We start from the raw sequence: 23,370 nt of genomic DNA, 5'->3' as shown, positions 1-23,370 counted from the left end.
AGAGGAATGAAAGGAGGAAAGGAAGAAAAAAAAAGATTGAAAAAGATGGAGGAAGGTATAGGAGAGAGAGAGAGAGAGAGAGAGAGAGAGCTGAGGTGAGGAAAGTATTACGCCCCAGTGGTTGAAGAGGGAGGTGAGGTGGAAAGAATAATAGTTCCTCCTTTCCTTCCTTCCTTCCTTCTTCCCTTCCTTCCTTCCTTCTTTCCATCTATCCAACCATCCATCTATTCATCATCTTTCCTCCTTCCTTCCATCCATCCATCCATCCATCCATCCTTCCTTCCTTCCTTCCTTCCTTCCTTCCTTCCTTCCATCCAACCATCCATCCATTCCTCCTTCCTTCCATCCAACCATCCATCCATCCATCCATCCATCCTTCCTTCCTTCCTTCCTTCCATCCATCCATTCCTCCTTCCTTCCTTCCATCCATCCATCCATCCATCCTTCCTTCCATCCATCCTTCCTTCCATCCATGCATCCATCCATCCATCCTTCCTTCCTTCCTTCCTTCCATCCAACCATCCATCCATCCATTCCTCCTTCCTTCCATCCATCCATCCTTCCTTCCTTCCATCCAACCATCCATCCATTCCTCCTTCCTTCCTTCCATCCAACCATCCATCCATCCTTCCTTCCTTCCTTCCTTCCTTCCTTCCTCCTTCCTTTCTCCTTCCTTCCTTCCTCCCTCCCTCCCTCCCTCCCGTCATTCTTCCTTCATATTTCTGTCATGTTTCCCCCTCCCTCTTCTTCCCCTTTTTCTTCCCTTTTCCTTTTTTCCTCACTTTCTTCTTTTCCATCTTATTTTTTCACGCCTCTCTCTTCCTTCTTCCTTCTCTGTTCTTCCTTTTTTCTTTTTTACGATGTTTTCTTTTGCCAGCGTCTTTATCTTTCTTTAATTTTTCTTTTTATTTTTTACAGTGTTATCTCTGCTTTGTCCCATTCTTTTTTTTCTTGTCTCTTCATCCTTCTTTTTCTCTTTTATTATACTGAGTTGTTTCAGTTCTTTTGAGAGAGAGAGAGACAGACAGGCAGACAGACACAGACAACTAGGTAGGTAGGTAGGTAGAGAGAGGGAGGGAGGGATGGAAGGTGGAGAAAAAAGAAATGGCTCTCCTTCCTTCATTTATTCATTCATTCATTCATCCTTCCTTCATTCATTCATTCATTCATTCTTCCGTCCTTCCTTCATTCATTCATTTACTCATTAATTCATTCTTCCGTCCTTCCTTCCTTCCTTCGTTCCTTCATTCATTCATTCATTCATCCGTCCTTCATTCATTCATTCATCCGTCCTCTCCTTATTCATTTACTCATCTATCTCCTCCCTGTTCCCCACTACACATGTCTCTTCCTGGTTAGCATCGAGAGAGAGAGAGTACCCTAACCCCCTAATTCTAAACCCCGCTTCTTCCTCCTTCCGCAGGCTTGTTCCGGGGCAGCATCACGCCCATGGAGGGGTTAGGGGAGGTGTCAGCCTTAGAACGACCACGCTGCCTCACCACCTCCGCCGGCAACCCCATCAGGCCGATCGAGAGAGGTGAGGCGCTGAAACACGTCCGTGGTGGCGTTGGAGTGTGTACGTGATGGCGTTGACATGTGTACGTGGTGGCTTTAAAATGTGTACGTGGTGGCGTTGACATGTGTCCGTGGTGGCGTTAAAATGTGTACGTGGTGGCGTTGACGTGTACGTGGTGGCGTTGAAATGTGCACGTGATGACGTTGAAATGTGTACGTGGTGGCGTTGAAGTGTGCCCGTGGTGGCGTTGAAATGTGTACGTGGTGGCGTTGAAATGTGTACGTGGTGGCGTTGAAATGTGTACGTGGTGGCGTTGAGATGTGTACGTGGTGGCGTTGAAATGTGTACGTGGTGGCGTTGAAATGTGTCCGTGGTGGCGTTGAGATGTGTACGTGGTGGCGTTGAGATGTGTACGTGGTGGCGTTGAAATATGTCCTTGATTTATAGGGTAGTACCTGCTTACCTACCTACCCACCTGCCTACCTGCCTACCTACCTACCTACTTGCCTACCTACTTTCTTCCCCCCAGCATGTCGGAGCAACAGTGTGAGCGGAGGGGGCCCACGGGGGGACGGGGGAAGCTGCGGCAGTGGGGGCAGCAGCGGGTCGGGGGGCGTGGGGCTCCTATCCCCCCTGGAGGAGGCGGAGGAGTGGGCCAGGATCAACGATATTATGGCCAGCTTCGGGGGGGGCCTGGCCAGGGAGAGTGTCTTCATGGCTGAACTGGAGCAGGAGTTTCAGGCTAGATTAGGTGGGTATTGGGTATTAGGTATTGGGCATTAGGTGGGTATTGGGTGAGTATTGGGTATTGTGTATTGGGTGGGCACTGGGTTTTGGGTATTGGATGGGTATAGAGTATTAGGTATTGGATGGGTATTGGGTATTGCGTGGGTATTGGGACACTAGAGTAGATATTGCTGGGTGTTGAGATGTTAGTGATTGTTTTGCTGAGTATTTGGTGGTATCTGGGTAACAGGCTAAGTATTGGTGGGTATTGGATTGGTATTGGTGGGTATTTAATTGATTCTGAGGCATTGAAGTAGGTATTGGGGTGTTGGGGTGTAGGCCAGGGGAGGTATAGATGGACTGGGAGTTTTAGGCTGGACTGGGTGGGTATTAGTGGGTATTGGTGAATGTTTGGGACAGTAATTTTTTCTTTTGTTGCCCCACCAGACGATTTTTTTCAATTCAGAGAGGCTTCAAATATCTAAAAAAAAAGTCATTGAAGGCTTTACGTAACTTCTCTAGCTTTAAAAGTCTCATGTAAACTTAATAAAACTGTATGGTGGCGTTATATCATTTTCTTTATTCATGCTGCTGCCAGACGACTTTATTTTATCCTTGGAATGGCCTCTCGTATTAAAGGATTTTTATTTTAGGCTATATTGCATCCCTCCCATCCAAAAAGCCTGTCCTAAGCTCAGTAAAATCGTCCGGAGGTTGGAATAATAATAAAGATGCTTCTGGATTTTCATTGTTTTAAAATCTGCCTTCGCTCTCCCCTGCAGGTGTCTCCCTCTCACCACTCTCCGGGGGTGTGAGTGGGGTGTTGGTGGGTGGAGGTGGCTGTGTGGAGGATGGACGGGAGAGGCGGAGGAGTGGAGAGAAAGTGGACGGGGTGGAGAAGCAGGACAGTGGCGACAGGACGGTGGGAGGCTGGCTACGGTCAATGGGGCTTCTACAGTACGAGGATGTGTTCGTAGCACATGGTTACGATGACACAGACTTCATGGTACGTTGGTTGGATTTACACCTTCCTCATGGCTGTTATTTCTTTGCCTGTTTCTGTTTTGGTAGCATATTAACCTCTGTCTCTGTCGTTTACACCTTTTATTTTCCTTTGGTAATTTTCGTCTCAGTTCTTCACCCCTTTTATTCTCAAGTATGTTAAACTTTTTTTCAGTTCTTTACCTCTTCTTTTTTTTTTTATACAGTCGTAAGTCAGTTTCGCTCACCCTTCCCCCTACCCTTGGCTGAGAATGAATCGTAGTCAAAGTTCACACCAACGAGAACTTTTTTTATAAATCGTAGTCAGAGTAAACACCAAATGAGGATCCCTTTTTTAATTTTTACTCTGAAGCCTTGTAACAGCGCACGAGTAACACCGTTTTTGTCAAATGTCCCTCATGCAATGTGGCAAAGCACCAAACTGCCACCCTAATACTAGACAATAGGTCTTCGTTCAGTGTGAAACCTTGATTGCCACTTCTCTCTAGTCTGGGGTATGGGGTGAGGGTAAGCGGCATTATAGATGGCAACAGCATGTGTGGTCTGAGTATGGCCACGCATGTATTTATTTTCCATTTGTTATATCTTCTCTTTAAGTGAGGACTGCTTAGTGCAATTATGTTTGTGAAGAGTGATAGTAGTTGCCAGTTTCCCTAGTTTGCGGTGACATTTGTAAAGAGAATTGTCGAGATCCCTAACATACAATGAGGACTGACTTAACGTGTAATTATGCCTGTGCAGAATGGTGGCATCCTGGAGAGCGGTGATCTTCGGGAGCTGGGCATCACACAGTTGGGGCAGCAGCAGATCGTGATGGATGCCGTGTCTCGCCTACCCCTGCCGCCCCTGCCACAGCCCCTGCCGGACACCGTAGAGGCGTGGTTAGAGGCCATCCGACTCCCGCAGTACGCACAGAACTTCAACAAGAACGGCTTCGGGGAGATGGAGCGAGTACGGAAGGTTTGGGAAATCGAGCTGACCACGGTTCTCGAAATCACCAGACCGGGCCACCGCAAGAGGATTCTGGCCTCCTTGGGGGATCGGCCGCTAGAACCCCAGCTTCCCCCTGCCCTAAACCCTCACGACCTCAGCCTGGAGCTTACTAAATTGGTACGTCAATTACTGTACTGCGTTACACTCTCGTTGTACTCCCACATGCTACAGTACCAGTTATTCTTACTTCCACACTCACTCCCATGTCACTTCATTACATTATTGTCGTACACACACAACAGCTTGAGCACACGTCCACACAGACTACCATGCCACTATGCCATACTTCTGTACACTGCCATACCATTGTTCCATGCTTCTACACACTACCATATCGCATCATTACATTTTTGTCATACTTATACCCACTACTGCGTTAGCACTTGATCTCACACACACACACACACACACACACACACACACACACACACACACACACACACACACACACACACACACACACACACACACACACACACACACACACACACACACACACACACACACACACACACACACACACACACACACACACACACACACACACACACACACACACACACACACACACACACACACACACACACACACACACACACACACACACACACACACACACACACACACACACACACACACACACACACACACACACACACACACACACACACACACACACACACACACACACACACACACACACACACACACACACACACACACACACACACACACACACACACACACACACACACACACACACACACACACACACACACACACACACACACACACACACACACACACACACACACACACACACACACACACACACACACACACACACACACACACACACACACACACACACACACACACACACACACACACACACACACACACACACACACACACACACACACACACACACACACACACACACACACACACACACACACACACACACACACACACACACACACACACACACACACACACACACACACACACACACACACACACACACACACACACACACACACACTACCTTACCGCTGTGCCATACTCCCACACACAACCATATCACTGCATTACACTTTGATCATACTTCCACACACTGCCATACTACGGCATTACACTCATCATATTTTCACACATACTACAACTCCACTGCATTAGACTATCATAGTTCCAAAATACCTACACTACCGCAATATTGTTACAAACCCTACCACTACACTCTCATCATACCCCACAACACTTACACCGCTTCACCACAGCTACACACACTTCTACCCTCTTCTCTTACTTCCTGAGCCTACACTTTTGCACCACAGTTACAAGCTACACTCTCATCTTACCTCCACAACACCTACACAACCACAACACTGCCATACACCATACCACAACACTCGCATCATACTTCCAGGCAACCTAAACCATCACACCACATTTACAAACCATACCACCACATTCTCCAATCCCGAATGAGACAGCTCCTGCATGTATTCAATAAGGGCGGTGGGTGTTAGCGCTGAAGTGGTGACATGTGAAGGTGTTTGGCACGTAAGGGGATAATTGGACCATAGGGAACGGGTTGTCAAGTTAGTGCACCAAGAAAAACAAAAAGACACAGCCTAATCACTTCCTATATTTCTGTCCCTCAACCCAACCTTTGTCTATCTTTCTATCCTCAGTCTGATCTGTCTGTCTATCCCTTGCCCTAATCTGTCTATTCCTCAACTTAATTTGTGTCTATCCTTCAACTTAGTCTATCTATCTCTCAGCCGAATCTATCTCTTTATCCCCCAGCCTAAGTCTCTCTCTCTCTCTCTCTCTCAAGCCACAGAACTCAAATATCTCACAGTTGAAAGAGCAGCTGTCTATCCCTCAACACAATCTATTTCTGTCCCTCAACTTTATCCCTCAACCTAATTTATCTATTCCTCAACCTAATCTATCTCTCTCTCTCTCTCCGTGGCCACAGAACTCAGACATATCGCAGTTGAAGGAGCAGCTGTTTAACGACCTCCCCTCCAGCACATCGAGGGAGCGCCGCCCCCCTGAGACAGCCACCAACACCATCAGAAGGACAGGCACGAAGAAGCGAAGTGCGCCCCAACCCCCCGTCAAGTGAGTACCCCCAAGCCATCCCTTAAACCCCTTCAGTTCCACGACGTATTTCTCCTTTTATTCTCGCTGCTTTTGGGTGATTTTATTGTTGAGTTAAAGGTGTTATTAATCTCCCAAATCACCGTGGTTGTCTCCCACTCCAGTTATTGTCGATGGGAGACTTCTCATGCACGTCTTCCTTTGTCTCATACCCTCACTCATGGCCAGTTAGTGAGCTGTGACCCTCAGCCTAATCTGTCTATCTCACCTTGAACCTAATCTCTCCATCCCCAGCGTAATATATCTCTGTCTCTCTGTCCCCAGCGTAATCTCTCTTTCTGTCTGTCTCTCTCCCCAGCGTAATCAACTTCTCTGTCTCTCTGTCTCATCTGTTCACACTGTAACTGCTCTTTGACTATCCATCACCTTCATCACCTTTTTCTTGATTGTCCGTCTGCACACCAACACCGTCTCTCAGCTTTCCCTCTCCTTTCCTCGCCACGTCGGCCCCCACAACTTACTGATTTCCTAGGTGACTCTCCTACTGTTTCTGCTTCCAGTATTATCACTTTTCTTACTGCTCTTCACATCATACATTTAATTATTTATCCTGCTCCCATCAAGACAAATTACGTCTGTCTATCTATTTTTCTAGACGCCTTAATCCCATCAGGTGTGGCCACAAAACAAATCGCCTCCATTTCGCCCAGTCCCCCTCCATTTCACTGCCCTCCCCCCAGCCCACACACACCCCACTCTCATATACCTCAGCACTCCATCCCTCCATCTCATCCTCGGCTTCCCCCTCCCTCCCCCCCACTCCACCTCACGTGCGCTCCCTGTTAGTCTCTCACTCTCCATCCTCTAGTCTCTCACTCTCCATCCTCTCCACATAGCCAAACCACGTCAGTGTATTTCTAACGCTTTCTATCACATCCACATCCACACCACAACGTTCCTTCACTTTCTCATTTGTCAGTCTGTCTCTCCACGTAACTCCATATGCTCCTTTCAGATCATTCATTTCCACTGCTCTCACTCTTGTGTCCTTCCAGCAAAGTCGAGGCTTCGTTTCCATACGTTAGAGTTGGTATCGCAATACTATCAAATTGTATCTTGGAGCTGATTCTTCTTTATTCTTTCCTTTCATTCTTAACCCAAGTATAATCACTTAGAAGTTGCAAGGATGAAAAAAAAACGTCATCGGAGTGAAGGGGTTAGTACACACACAGGGACGTACTTCGTGGATATAGGAAGCTCCCTAGCACCTCTTCCTTAACGATTTATTTTGCAGAATGAACGTTAATGTAATGTTCTTTGTCATTTATCTATTTTTTGCTGTCTACATATTGTGCATTGATAGAATAAAAGCGACTATCAGCGCATTTAATGGAGAAATAAATCTGTTAAGAGGAGGTGTTGGGAGCCTCATAAACCGACGACCTTAATATAGACCACATTTTTACCTGGCCTACTTACACCATCAAGGTAACGTATTCACCAGTGTCTGTCTGTCTGTGTGTCTGTGTACAAGATATCTCAGAAAATTACAATCGGATATCAATGAAACTTAATGGATCGATGGTCATTGGGTTAAGGAGGAGTTGGTTAGATTTGGAGGTGGATCCGAATGCGGGAATAAATCGTAAAATCCATTGGCGTCGCCGGAGGTATGTCGTCTTTGAGATTGTGTAATGAGGCAAACGAAGACCGTAGAATTTATTACCTCTACCTGCGACGTTAGATGGATGATGATTTATGATTAGTAAATTGGCGTTTGAGGAGGTATGCGTCCTCTGAGACCTTTGTAGCTTTGGTATTGTACCGTATTTTGCGATAATCGAAAATTCGCCACGTCCCTGCCAGCTATAGTCACGGTGGTACATGATTTTTTTATTATTATTTATTTTTATTTTTTGGAATAGACACATATGGAACACAATAGAAAATAATGAAGACAAGATGAAGATGAGGAATATTCGGAAACACAAGTGGAGGGGAGAGAGGGAGGCCAAGGATGAGGTGGAGGGATGGAGTGGAGAGGTATATGAGAGAGTGGTGTGTGAGCTGAGAGTAGGTAAGTGAAATGGCGGGGGGACAGGGCGACATGGAGGCTGTTTGTTTGTGGCCACCCCTTACGGGATGAAGGCGTGTGGCAATAGACAGACAGTGAGGACAGAGGAGTATTAGGGAATTTTTACTTTTGCATAGTGTATCCATTGTTGTATTAGTAGCCTTGTCTCTTTGTTGCTTTTTACGCGCGCGCGCACACACACACACACACACACACACACACACACACACACACACACACACACACACACACACACACACACAGAGTCATACACCTCACTGCACACACCCTAATAGTCACAGTCTCTCTCACTATCCACACACCCTGTTGCACACCGATCTGCCATATATCTCACTGCACACACCTCTTGTTAACCATTCTCTCTCTCTCTCTCTCTCTCTCTCTCTCTCTCTCTCTCTCTCTCTCTCTCTCACACACACACACACACACAGCTGAAATAGGAAGGTATAGGAGAGGTTTGTGTGAGTTGGAGATAGGGCAGCCTGATGACAGACAGGGTGACATGGAGGCGATTTGTTTGTGGCCACCCCTCCCGGATAAAGGCGTCTGGCAGTAGGTAGAGGTAGACATTTGACCACTAAACCTCAGTATATATTTCATCAATCTATCAATTTCTTTTTAGCACCTTAATCCACAAAACAATAATCAGAAAATATATGACTGAGAGAGAAAGACAAATATATGTAAATAAAAATAAATAAATAAATTAAATAAAGCTGAGCATAATAAACAAAAGCGTGATAATCTATTTTTTTTATTTAATTTTTCCGGATTTTCGTCAGCTTGGGATAGATATTGTCAGCTTGGGATAGATTTTTGTCAGGATAGATATTTGTCAGCTTGGGACAGATTTTTGTCGGCTTGGGATAGATATTTGTCAGCTTGGGGTAGATTTTTGTCAGCTTGGGATAGATATTTGTCAGCTTGGGATAGATTTTTGTCAGCATGGGATAGATAGATATTTGTCAGCTTGGGATAGATTTTGTCAGCTTGGGATAGATTTTGTCAGCTTGGGATAGATTTTGTCAGCTTGGGATAGATTCTGTCAACTTGGGATAGATTTGTCAGCTGAAGAGGATAGATATGGAATTAACAAACCCTTTAAAATACGAGAAATCTTGCCAAAACTTTATAATATCTGAAATAAAAAAAAGAAAAGAAAAAAAGACGTCACCAAGATCCAAAAAATTAAAATGATGTGAGATAGATGACGAGAATGAGGTACAGTTGGCCACACACGCACATGAGGACAGTCTGTGTGTAGTGGAGGTCGGGCTACAATTTCGTACGTTCATGCATCACGGTTACCTATACCTCATACCAATTAATCTGCCCAGGCATGTATGGCAACACTGTTCCTGCCGAGATTCTGATTGGCTGGAGGTGTTTGTTCGATTTCGTTGTTGCTTAAACCTATACTCTCTTTATTATCAGATGTGACTGAGTTTGTCGACAGTACAATCGTCAAAAGCAATAAAAAATCCGTTATATACTTAACAACAATGAAATTTTCGTAGGAAGATAGAAATATGAGTCAACAAAGTATTATAACAGTCCAAGTCAAGGTCGGCATTCGAACAATTCCTTTAAATCTCTGACACTCCGTAATATAACAGAAAATTAAGGAAACCTGCTTAATCTAAGCATTGGTATAACACACATTTAAATTATAAGATCAGTCCGCACCCTTAAATCGTGCCACAACTCTGAATAATTAAAAATTCTAATGAAAAGACGAGTTCTGCAGGGAGGCAGGGAGAGAGGTTTGAAAAAGTTGCGAAAAGCAAAGTAGGCTAAAGGAAAACTATTTCATTATATCCTCTATTATCACTGTGAGGACTGATCTTATAATTTAAATGTGTGTTATACCCATGCTTAGATTAAGCAGGTTTCCTTAATTTTCTGTTATATTACGGAGTGTCAGAGATTTAAAGGAATTGTTCGAATGCCGACCTTGACTTGGACTGTTATAATACTTTGTTGACTCATATTTCTATCTCCCTACGAAAATTTCATTGTTGTTAAGTATATAACGGATTTCTTATTGCTTTTGACGATTGTACTGTCGACAAACTCAGTGTCACATCTGATAATAAAGAGAGTATAGGTTTAAGCAACAACGAAATCGAACAAACACCTCCAGCCAATCAGAATCTCGGCAGGAACAGTGTTGCCATACATGCCTGGCCAGATTAATTGGTATGAGGTATAGTCATTTCATCTGATATTTGACACACCAACGTTCATTCATGCCAGTGCCACCAACAAACAAGTAATTGTGTCAGGGTTGTCAGGTGTACTAAATGCTACACTTCTGCTACACCTTGATGCTGTACCAGGCTCATATGTGGCTAGCTGTACGTATGGTGGCTTATTTTCAGTATTATTTTAGGGGCAGAAGAGTTTTAGGTATGGCTTGTTCGTCAGTAATTCTTTTCGTATTTTCACATGCAAGATACTTTACTTTAGTCAAAAATGCCGTATTTATCAGTGAGATGGAGGGATGGAGTGGAGAGAGATATGAGAGAGGGTGTGTGTGTGCTGGGAACAGGACAGTGAAGTGGCGGGGGATAGGGCGACATGTAGGCGATTTGTGTGTGGCTACCCCCTACGGGATTAAGGCGTCTGGCAGTAGATAGATAGATAGATAGACCTTTTTGCTTGATAATGTCCACCGCGAAACATTTTTATGAAGCGATTTTTTTTTTTTTTTTTTTTTTTTTTTTTTTCAGTTATATTTTGAAGTTCAACGGAATCAACATATCTAACCCATCCAACCCGAATAGTCTCTCTGAAGGAACGTAAATCGCCGGTTGGTAGGTAGCAGGGAAAAAGTCAAACCAGCACGGAAGCAGATGGATTTGGAACCATTACGGGGCTTCGAATGAGTGAAGAACCGTGGGTGTGAAGATCCTTGGGGACTTAAAGTGAAGCACCATATGAGGCTTTGGTAGAGTGAAGCATCGCGCATGTGAAAATTCCTTAGAGAGTGACTGACTGGCTAGGCCGATCTTACAGAGGCTCCGTCATCGAAAAACTGTCATTGAATTCTGGAATTTAAATGGAACTTCTGTAATCCTTGGAGTGATAGAAAACGGAATTCAACCCCACGTTTTCTGTCTTAATCGGTAACTAACATGGAAGGAATAGAAAACGGACTTATTCCCCTGTTTTCTCTTGTTTCTCGTAACCTGTAACTAAAACGAAAGGAATTGGAAATGGAATTATGTCCACGTTTTCTCTTTCGTAACTGGTAACAAAAACGGAAAGGCGATGGTGGAGAGGGACGCCTTCATGTGGTGGCACTGATATACCCAGACAACTCCACTGCCTGGTTATGCAAACGTCCCTCACCTCCCTCTCTCTTCGAATGGAGGATAGTGGACTGCAGTAGAAAGACCAGTTAAGTCTTTAGTCCACTGGGTTCATGCTGTAGACGCTCCTGGGGCCACAATAAGAAAAGGAAAAACAAGTAGGGAATTCTAACTCTCACATATTGCCTTCTGTCACCATTTTAATACGGCTGGCTAAATTTTTTGTTGCCAAGTTGGTTGTGCTTACTTTAACCAAACAAAACCTATTCCTAACATCCTAACTTAAGCTAACTTAACCTTGCCTAACGTAACTTTAACTCTCGTAATAAAGAAAAACTATCCAAAGTGATTACAGTTCGGAATATTGCGTAACCCCCCGTCCCCTCCCCTCTTATTGTATCACCATACGGGATTGGCGACCCGACCTCCCATCAGTTGTGTTGCAGGTAGTCGTGTAATTAATTCCTTTACATTTTTTTTTTAATTCATGATGAGGCCTGGTGAATTTTATAAAGCTCAGATTTTTTTTTTTTTTTTTCCCGAATTTAAGGGTTTAGATATTGTCTGAATTAATCTCCTACACTACTATAGATCCATCCGATGTGGAATACAATCGCCGTGATAGCTAGAATTAAAGGGAAAATAAGTCATCGGTAGGAAAGGGTTAACAAAGGGGGCTGATGTAACTAGCCGATTTTTTTTTTTTTTTCTCGACGATCCCTAACCTCTTTCGGCGCAGTTGATGGAGGGTGGATCTGACTGGTAACCAAGGAGACGTATTCCTGCCTCTTAACCAAGGCCCATTGAATTTCACGCAACGAGTTAATATTAAAACTGTACGAGAGGCCCAGTTCCCCTCCCCCGTGTCAAAAGAAAAAAAAAAAATGACTACAGGATTCGCTTCTGTGATTCATGTCCCAGATGAGGTTAAAGAATCCCCCCCTTTCTGTATTTCCCTTGCTAGATGAACAGGGGACACGGTAGCTCAAAGGTAGAGCTTCGGGCTCGTGACCGGGGGGTCGCGAGTTCAAGCTGCGCCCGGAGACTACTTTTCCGGGAGGGGTAGCTCCCTCCTGTAACCTAGCGGGGCTCTAATTATGACCTTTGATGTCTAGCTCGGGAAATTCACTTCCCATTTCTAGATGAACTTGGAAATCATCGATAAAGAAGGAGACAGTGAGTGATGATTCTGAAGGCAGTGATGCAGTCTTCGGAACAACAAGCTTCTCGAAATATTATGCAAAAGTTTCATTATTGTTCGACTGAAAAGTGGAGCTATATTTTTATCCACATGTAAACACTTTTTCCTTTATTTAAATGTTCATTGATTTATTTTGTGTGTACGGAATAGCAAAATGAAAGAGTAGGCGGTGACATTTAAAATATTCTATCCAGTAACGTAGTTTTCATTCTTCAAAACACCACCAAATTATTTTTATTCAGTAAGAGTTAACGTGTGAAATTCATGAAGCCTACATTGTATCAAACCCCTCCCGTTCGATAATTCTCCCCAGAGCTGGATATAAGCACTTGTAGAGAGCAAGAATTAGCTAGAAAATACATCTGACATTGAATTGAAAAGTTTAGATAAGAACAAATCGTAAAACACAGGGACTTTTGACATTAATGGAGGAATAAAGAAATAAATAGAGTGTGGGAGGCCATTCTGCTTCCCTTAGCACCCACACGTAATGATAACACTGAGAATATGTAAGCAAGAAAATGTCAAGGATGTTAAGAAGAAATGTCAAGGGTCCTGACTGTCGTGTTGTTGGCACATAATTTTTGCACCCTGAAAATCAGTCTCATTTTACTCCCCTTTGAGATGTAAGGCCCCGAATTTAGGCTATTGTAGGCCATTACAGTTGAGGATAGATAGATGTCCAGCTTACTGCCCTCGGTAGCATTGTATTATCGAAAAGCCTCCATTTACCTCGTGGAGAGCAAACCTATAGAAGGCTGTCACTCCAACTTGGCATTCTAACCCCTTGACCACTGCTCTTATATAATGTTACAAGGCAGAAGTTGAATATTTGACTTTTTCTTCTGACCATGACCTTTGACTGATTGCTCTCAAAATCAGATTAATTCTTTCTTGCCACACCCTTAACCCATTCACCAAGTTTGGTTCAAATCATTCAAAACTGTTTAACTTGACCCTGCCCAGTGACCTTGAGCATTTGACCTTTCATTGATTGTTTTTAGAATATTTTTAATAGGAATGTTTATCCAAAATGAAATTGCAAGTAATGAATATGAAACTGAGAAGTGAGCCAGAATCTATCTCCCTGTAGCCAGAGCCAGACACATTAAACCTAAAGGAGACTGCCACAAACAGATAACCTCCATGTCATCGTCTCCTCTGCCCTCAGGTGGCCCTCTCTTCATTCCATCACTCTCATTCATGTTCCCCTCCATGCTATTCTTCCACTTCTCCCTCGGTCTTGCATTCCCCCACTCGCCCTTCACCTCACTCACGTACAATCTGTTAGCCAGTCTTTCATTCTCCATTCACTCCACTTGGCCAGACAACCACAGGATACTCCTAACACTTTCCATCATATACACAAACATCACAGCATTTCCAAAGCTTCCTCATTTGCCTCTGTTTCTCAGTGTAACTTCACACCCTCTTCTAAGATAACTCATATTCACCCCTCTCACTCCTGACTTGTGTCCTTCCATCACAGTCCATGTCTCACTTCAGTACAGTATATTAATGTGGGGATCGCAGTACTGCCATCCAATTACTTCTTTATGTCTATGCCAACCTCCCTGTTCCTTGCCACTATCCTGCAGTACCCTTTCTTGCAGTAGACAGTGATATGGTGTAGACTTAAGGGACTCTTACTGTACTTTATTTTGTGTGGTCTGGGTGCCATAAACACAGCCGCATTGAGATTTGAAAGATGGAGAGCTGGAACATCTGTCCGTCAAGAAACTCTAGCTACTGTATTTTTTTTTTTTTTTCTAATTAATGGTCCATAATTGCCATATCTCCACCATGAATGTTAAGTTGTAATGAGAGATTAACACTAGAATATGATGCTTGTCACAAAGAAATGCTGTGGAATGAATGTAGAGCCACAGTGTTGTCTTTTTCCATCACTGGGCTGTGTGAAGTAAGTTGTAAAAGGATGAAAATTTGGACCAAGTTAGAGTATAAAAGCATAGTGATCTCCAGTAGAAAAAAAAAAACATATAAAAGGTGGTATGACAAGCACTACTGCACTGTTATTTTCCACACATGAAGGACCTCGCAAGCACAGTCCAGTCTACGTTTGCTGGCTGGACGGGTTCATCTGTCCATCCAAGATCCCATGCATTTAGTGATCAGAGGCCCAGTAGCCGAAAAAAGAGGATATAACTTGGATCTTCTGTAGTATTATTTCATTTGTGTTCAGGGCGCCGCGAGCACAGCCGAGCCTGGATTTATCTGGTGGAGATCTGGGCCATCTGTCCATCCGAGATCCCGCGCAGCTAGTGGTCGGAGCCCCCACAATGACTCCGGCCTCCTGGCGACACCCACCCAACACCCTCGTCTCTGCCAGTGTCCAGTATGTTGCTCAGGTATGTGGGAGACTGACAGAACTATTTGTTGTTGCAGGAGTTAATTGGCCTCTCTTAGATGATGGTGTTACATACAGTTTTTCTTCTGGTTTTGTTGTAATGTGTCTGTGTGTGTGTGTGTGTGTGTGTGTGTGTGTGTGTGTGTGTGTGTGGAGAGAGAGAGTTTTGCATAGTATTGTATTTAATTTTTAGGGATTGCATAAGAACATTTTTTTTTCATATAACTGATGCTCTGTACTTGCTGCTGTTATTAGTCAGTGGTATTATTTTTGTAGAATTAGGGTTTTATTTACTGTATCAATAGTTTTGTGTTTTTATTTCATCCAGTATTTGAACTAATCAATTGTTGTTTATTTACAAGCTAAGTGCCTGCCCTTTTTTGACCATATTCTTTAAAACCTATTTAGTGAAGTGGAAGGCAAGCCCCTAGGTTTTTACATCCATATTTGAAGCACATAGCAAAACAGGACCTTCCTGTTTTTTCTGTAGCATGTTTATTCTTTATTGTGGGATGCAGGCTAATCAGATCGGTAAATTATAGGCATCTCAAACGTGATCATTAAAAACTTGGGGATTGCCAACCCATTTGCACACTTGGTTTTACTCATATGGCTGTTAATCAATACCTCACCTACTCCCGTGTTTTCTGTACTAGAGCTTCCACCAACTTCCATCATCTGCCCTCATGCTTTTATTTGTTAATCCCACATTCCCTTTCTTCACCTGTTCATTAGTAATCCATGGTTTCTGCTCACCTTCTAACCCTAGCTGGATGGATGCAGTTGGAAGGTTTTTATACCAGAGATCTGGTTTTCATTATTAAGGTGGTACTTGGAGGCTTTGCAAGACTACGCAAGGAACATTTGCAGTGGCCCTGTTACTTTTGCAGTCTAGAGAACCTTTGAACCACCAACATCAGGTCTACATTTGGTGCACAATCCTGGCTGCAGCTTCCTCTCAACAAGGGGTAGGAGTTGAGAGTGAATGGGCACAATGGGTCTCAATTTTGTTGATCTCACATGTCCTTCCCCTGTACCCTCTTTCCTCAGTTGTCTTCCCCTGGTTGTTCTTTCCTCCTCTGTCTTTCCCTTGCTTGTCCTTTCCTCCTCTGGTTTTGCCTTGCTTGTTCTTTCCTCCCTTGACCCTCCCTTGCTTGCATTTTCCTCCCCTGTCCTTCTCTTGCAAGTCCTTTCCTTTCCTGTCCCTCCTTTGCTTGTCTGTTCCTACCTTGACCTTCTCTTGCCTGTCTTTTCCTCCCTTAACCTTCCTTTGCTAGTCTTTTCTTCCTTTGACCTTCCCTTGGTTTCCCTTTCTTCCCCTGTCTTTCCCCTGCTTACCCTTTCCTTATCTATCCTTCCCTTGCCTGTCCTTTCCTCACCCGTCTGTCCTTCCTTTCCTTGTTTGCCCTTTCCTTCCCTGTCCTTGCCTTGCTTCCCCTACTCTCTCCTGTCTTTCCCTTCCTTGTTTTTTCCTCCTCAATTCTTCCCTTGCCTCTCCTTTCCTTACCCTCCATTTCTTCACTCCTCCTTCTCTCACTTATCTTTCCTTATCAGTCCTTTCTTCACTGCAATTCACGTCTCATCAGTGGCTGCCAAGCACTAATATGGCATCTGTCTGTTCCCCTGCAGTACCTTGGCTCAACGCATGTGAAGGAGCTGCATGGAACAGAGTCAACAATGAGATCCATCCAGAAACTGCGGAAGTCCCCATTACCAGAGGGTGGGAAGATTCCAAAGATAATATTGTCTGTGTCGTATCGTGGTGTACGGTTTATGGATGCTGATAAACAGGTGAGGTTCTGTGGTTCATTGATTTGGATGATTAGGTTAGCATTCAGTTGACTGGGTGAAGGAACAGATGTTGGATGTATGTGATGCATTAGAGGACCATGGATGTACGATGAATAGATAACCTTCAGATATATGGGAGAAGAGAGTTGGCAAAGGAAGAAGATTTTTGAGGACAGTGCAGTGATGAGTGAATGGAAGTGTGGCCCATTGGATTGGGCAGATTTGGGCTGTCTGGAAATTGCTGCTTCTCACCCTGCCCTAGGGTGAGAAAGGAGGTCTGGATGATGATGATGATGATGCAGTATGGAAACTTTTCAGTCATGACCTCTTGTGGTAGAATTGCCAGAAGGGAACATGACATCAGTGATAGGTACAGAGACAAACTGTAGGCACATTAAATTATTACATCAGAGGCACAGAAATTGTCATTGTGCTATTTATTTAACCAAGAATATTGAAAGGAAGCATGATGAGTGTTTACACCTGTATTATCTACTTAAATAGGCAGTCAGTTGATAGTTCTCCCTGTATTTATATTTTCATTTTGTTTTTTTCTCTGTACTACCCACACCTCTTCTTTTCTTATGCCTCCATCACTTCTTCAGTCCTCTCTCATTTTGTATATTGCTTTCACTTCTCATTCAGTCCTCCTTCTTTTTGTACGGTATATCCCTTTGGCTTCTCCTTCTTCAAAATCCATCACATTAAAAACATGTCTTTCCTCTCCATTTTACAGACCCTAGTTTGTGAGCATGAGATTCGAAATACCATCACTTCTCCTTCAGTCCTCTCTCATTTTGTATAGTGCTTTCACTTCTCATTCAGTCCTCCTTCTTTTTGTACGGTATATCCCTTTGGCTTCTCCTTCTTCAAAATCCCTCACATTAAAAACATGTCTTTCCTCTCCATTTTACAGACCCTAGTTTGTGAGCATGAGATTCGAAATATCCACTGTGCCTGCCAGGATGCTGACGACCTCTCTCACTTTGCGTACATCACCAAAGACCTCCAGACCAAGGGACATTACTGCCATGTCTTCAGGGTCCAGTCCAGGGTTAGTGTGGATGTAGTGGCCATATGGAATGGATGTAACACTGTGTACTGTATTGTCAGTGTAGTTAGAAGATATATTCAGCAAACCTGTAAGTCAAGGAATATTGCTGTAATTTCTAGAGAAAACTTTCTGATGTCTGTGTGAAAGTACAGTAGTTGTAGCTGTCACACATGCAGTGATAAGTATGATTTAGCAATTACTCTTAAAAAAAAAAAAAGGGGGGGGGGGGTCAGTCTGATCTTTCTCTGGGGATATAGAAAGAAAACAATAATGCCCATGTAGATCTCAACATGTCACAAGAAATGAATAGTGAGGTTGGAGCAGGGGTTGCAAACCCCTCCTTGATACATTGGCATTGGTGTGTGGTGGCCCTGCCTTACAGTAATTTTGCACCTCACAGTTAGAGGGGAGATTGTACCTGGGATTTTCTTTCTCCTCTGATTCATGTTCCCAGTGTCTGGATTCCCCCCCCCCCCATTCCATGTAAATATGAGAGATTTGGGTACTGTATTATGATGATGGGTGTTGAAATTTTTCCTCTCCAGTAATACAAGCTTTATCAAATACTGTACAGTTTAAATAACCGTATTTATGAATGCAGTTGAACATTGTTCTTAGATGGATTTATGTAGTGGGATGTGTAACTTAGATAATGGTACATGTAGCTGTGTTTACTTTTGTTTGTAATGATGGATGTAGTGTGTGTTTGTGTATGGGGGGGACATTCATGCATGCATGCATGCATATGTGTGTGGGGGAGGGGGCTTTCATGCATGCATGCATGCGTGTGTGTGTGTGTGTGTGTGTGTGTGTGTGTGTGTGTGTGTGTGTGTGTGTGTGTGTGTGTGTGTGTGGATCATTGTTATGTGTTCATGGGTGTATTTGTGTTGTTCAGTCTTATACACACTGCCTCCTCCATCATTCATTTAATTTCCTTCATTAAATCACATTCCCTCCATCATTCATTCACTTTCTTTCCATCATTCACCCATTTTCTGTCCATCATTTATGCATACATTCTTCCTTCCCTATTCACTTACTGCCTCCATCATTCATACTCCCTGTCTGTCATTTATTCACCATTTCATTATTCACTCATATCCTGCATTATTCACTCTCAGTGTACTCTGTCTCCCACATTTTAGGTGTTCATTTACATTCTGTTTATAAGTTACTCACTTATATCCCCACCATTTATTCACTTTTCCTCCATCATTCATCCATCCGTTTGATTATTCACTTATTTTCTCTTCTGCATGCATTCATTCATTACTTATTTCTCTTCTGTATTCACTCATTCATCACTTATTTTCTCTTCTGCATTCACTCATTCATTCACTTATTTTCTCTTCTGCATTCGCTCATTCATTCACTTATTTTCTCTTCTGCATTCACTCATTCATCACTTATTTTCTCTTCTGCATTCACTCGCTCACCCTTTGTTGACTTAGTCACCTTAAATCATTCCCTTCCTCTCATACTCAGTATTTCAGTCATTAAAGCACACAACCATTCACTTATTTTTTTCTCTCTCTCTCAGAATAATGCTCACTCTTAATTCTGTTAACCTTTATCTGGCCTCATTGCAGCACCTGATTTCACATAAAGTACTGTACACTCACTTGCTTTACTGCATTCACTCAGATTTTTTTTATACACTCACATATAATACTCCTTACAAGATGAAACACGCAATCAATTACCACTCTCCTTCATTTGTTAGTAGCACCAGTAATTTCAGTTATTACCCTCCTTGTCATCACACTACTCATTTCCACTCATTTTACTTCTGTTGCACCATACTCACCCTGTCTGTGGTAGTCAGTCTGGTTTATTGTTCTGTCATCCCAATATTCACTTTCACTAATTTCACTTACTCTTTTATACTATACGCACTCTTTTTCCCTGGTTCCTTTTCCCATCAGGAACTAGCTACAGAAATCATCCTTACCCTTGGCGAGGCTTTTGAAGTGGCGTACCAGCTGGCATTGAGGGAGCAGCCATCATTCCCCAACCAGTCTGATGAGCAGAAGCTGGCACATGGTCACACACGATCAAAGTCTGAGCACCTCAGAGGAAACCGGGGGCTCGCCAATGGCTCTACACACACCAGGTAGGGTTATGTAGGAATGACTCTTTGTACTGTGCATTTTGGTTTACAGTAAGTTCTCATTTTAGGTCAGGGGTGCATTCCAAAAATCACAGCTGTTTTTGTACAGCTGGTACTGTACTGTAAATTGGGCACTGGAAAAGATAAAGGTGGGGGCAGATGCCATGAGGCACTTAGGTGCAGTATTTACTTAGGCCTTTGAGCCTGTGTTGAGTTAGTCACCCCCAGTACTATCCTGAGATACAAGATCACTGCCTGTGTTGGGTTATTCACCTACTGTCCTGGGATGCAAGGTCACTGCATCATCCAGGTTACCTCTGTTTTCTCCCATAGGTGTTACCCTAGGTTCACATTTTACCTACCAACCCACAGTGGGTGGATGGGCACCTGACTCAAGAGGCACCAGGAGGCTGCACCTGGCATTATCAGGTTAGCTAGCAACTTTGTAGTTAGCAGTGCAAACCACCTGGTCTGTGGGAAAATAAACTGATATAGCCGCTTGAAAAGTAGGAAAGAAACTATAATGGGTAATCTGTTGGTAATTTTCTGTGAATTTAATTTAAAAAAAAAAAAAATGGGATGTAAGAAAAATGCAGCATATAAAGAGGATTTATTTTACCATTTTATGGGCATCTAGTTTCTTTATCCGTTCATTGGTACTGGAATACCTCTTCTCTTTCCAATTTCCTAAGATTCTGTCTTTTCATTACAGGACTGCACATGCTCCTCTCAAATAACTCATTTCCACTGCTCTCACTCTTGACTTGTGTCCCTCCAGCAAGGTCCAAGCTTCATTTCCATACATTAGAATTGGTATCACAATACTGTCATGCAGTAACTGTCACTTTAAGCATATGGATCCTCTCCTCCCACCAAAAAAAAAAAAAAAAAAAAAAAAAAAAAAAAATGTTGCATGTTTATCTGTATTGAGTTTTGATTATCTTGTAGCCTACCTGTCCTTATAGCTTTCATCTTTAACTGAGGGTTGGTCATCTGCTTCTTAACCCATAAGCTGAAACTTCAACTGGTACGGTATCATAAGAGAAAAAAGGTTTAGCCAAAATCAAGTTCCCAGCACTGCTATTGCCTTTTAAATTTTCTTTGCTAATTTGGTGACAGTTTTACCACTTCCATGCTTGTGAATATTCGTTTATGAAATGTGGTTAAAGTATTTTGTAATTTTAATTTAGCTAAATTAATTATTAGCAGTTTTTCTCATGCTGAAAAACACAAATATTGCATGTTCACCCAAGTTCAGGAATTTAGCAGGAGTGGCGATGCAGAAATACCACACACATCAGCATATGGTGTGCTACGTCTGTGATGCTTTAATCGTGTAAGGGGTGGCCACAAAAAATCACCTCCATGTTGCCCTGTCCTCTGCCATTTGGCTACCTTCTCCCCAACTTACTCCCTCCTCCCTTGTATATCTCTCCACTCCATCCCTCCTCATCCCTGGTTTTCCCCTCCACCTTAGTCACATACACTCTTCTAGTCAGTCTACAAGCTTCTCTAAATAGAGGAAACATCTTATCCCCACAAAAAGGAGAGTGCATGGCATACAACTGCATCAGACAGATAAGTGAATGTGGAATGAAGAGAAAATACAGTACAGTATACATTTACTGTATGGGTTTATTTATAGATGAATGAATGGACAGAGACTTTGATAGCTTTTATGCATAGATGCAGAAATAAAGGATTTCGATAACAGATGCTGAAGATATATAACACAGAGAGTGAGTGTATTGGCCATATTTTCATTGACTTGGGGACCTTTTGTAACATGCTCTTGCAATGATTCTCTCTCTCTCTCTCTCTCTCTCTCTCACTCTAACTGCATCTAAATATCCTCTTGTATGTTACTTGCAGACCTGTCGGTATTAAATATATTGTAAGTAACATGCGAGAGAATATTAAGCAGTATGCAAAATAAATAACCAGGGATGAAACACTATCCAGCTTCCTCTGCCATTGAAAATAAAGCCTTTGACTGTTACATGAGTGGAATCCAGATCTTTGGCAGTGTTTTGTAAATGAGATTCAAATATATGACAGTGTTACACAGGCAGAAGTAAAATAAATGAGTGTTACATAAGTGGAATCCAAATATATGGGTAAGTAAACAAGTGGTATTCTCGACAGATCACACTCAACGGTGCCTCAGCAGGTGTCCATTGGTGGGGTGTCCAGCAGCTCAGCAGAGAACCTATTGTCTGATTCTGGAAACGGGTCAGAGAAGGAATGCGGTTCTCGGCGGGACTCTCTCAATTCTGGTACCCCAGCACAGACACAGATGAATGGGTCTTAGTGCCAGTTGGACCGGTAGTACAACCGGGGCTGGATTTCAGTGTGGGCCTGTTACTGTGGGACTAGTAATTTGGGCAGAACCAGAATGGGCATGTCAGTGTGGTGGTGTGATTAATGTGTGGATTTGATTGAGAATGTGGATAGAAATTTAATCACCAGCCACATCAATGATGCCATGTGTTTGGAGAAACTTACTCTGACTGGCACAAGGTAGCTGTCTGCCAGATATGTACCTTCAGCTTGTACATGAATTGACATTCCTGTATCATATAATGTTCTTTAGCATTCTGGTTTCCAAGGTGACAAGGAGGCATTATGTGAGTACTCATCAAATTTGAACATATTATGGTGAGATAGATTGACATTACACAGAGTTTTAGTGATTAATTTCTTTTCATATGTTTTGAGATTAAAAACTGAAAGTTTTAATACTATATATATGCCAGTGACATTAAAGTATTACAGATGTAATCTGTTGGTGTTTTGTCAGTGTTGTAGAGGATTAAAAATACTGTATATTAGTCTGATATATTTATTGCTTTCACTTGCAAAGGTGATTATGTAACATGGAAGCAGTTTTGTTAGGATGAACGCTCCTAAAGTCGCAATATGTGATGCCAGTGATGATGCTAGTATGAGTGAGGAGGTAGCTAAAGCATCAGAATGCAAGGGATATTACATACTGTGTAAGATAATGTACTGGCTAGTTTAATCACACAAAGTATTAACAAGTATCATGAGTTAGTGTGTTAATTGTAGATGAAAATTACCATGCAAG

The 23,370-nt window shown here is 42.9% G+C and overlaps 1 protein-coding gene across 1 annotated transcript in view; it reads left to right on the top strand.

Moving 5' to 3' along the window:
* LOC145391845 (uncharacterized) overlaps nucleotides 1-22,889 on the top strand; it is a 225,188-nt gene extending 202,299 nt beyond the window's left edge. Inside the window, exons 14-23 of the mRNA XM_080266333.1 lie at nucleotides 1,424-1,537; nucleotides 2,046-2,267; nucleotides 3,025-3,248; nucleotides 3,986-4,354; nucleotides 6,225-6,370; nucleotides 15,163-15,328; nucleotides 16,957-17,118; nucleotides 18,035-18,172; nucleotides 20,098-20,285; nucleotides 22,428-22,889. Coding sequence (XP_080122459.1) covers nucleotides 1,424-1,537; nucleotides 2,046-2,267; nucleotides 3,025-3,248; nucleotides 3,986-4,354; nucleotides 6,225-6,370; nucleotides 15,163-15,328; nucleotides 16,957-17,118; nucleotides 18,035-18,172; nucleotides 20,098-20,285; nucleotides 22,428-22,593 — 1,895 coding nt within the window. The 3' untranslated portion in view covers nucleotides 22,594-22,889. The remainder of the gene's footprint in view (nucleotides 1-1,423; nucleotides 1,538-2,045; nucleotides 2,268-3,024; nucleotides 3,249-3,985; nucleotides 4,355-6,224; nucleotides 6,371-15,162; nucleotides 15,329-16,956; nucleotides 17,119-18,034; nucleotides 18,173-20,097; nucleotides 20,286-22,427) is intronic.
* Nucleotides 22,890-23,370: the final 481 nt, after the last annotated feature.

The sequence above is a fragment of the Coenobita brevimanus genome, chromosome 20, assembly GCF_032717465.1.
Source record: "Coenobita brevimanus isolate Jiangsu-jjx chromosome 20, ASM3271746v2, whole genome shotgun sequence".
NCBI classification, from domain to species: Eukaryota; Metazoa; Arthropoda; class Malacostraca; order Decapoda; family Coenobitidae; genus Coenobita; species Coenobita brevimanus.
Note: the sequence above shows the minus strand (reverse complement) of the source record. Positions and strands in the feature narration are given on the sequence as shown.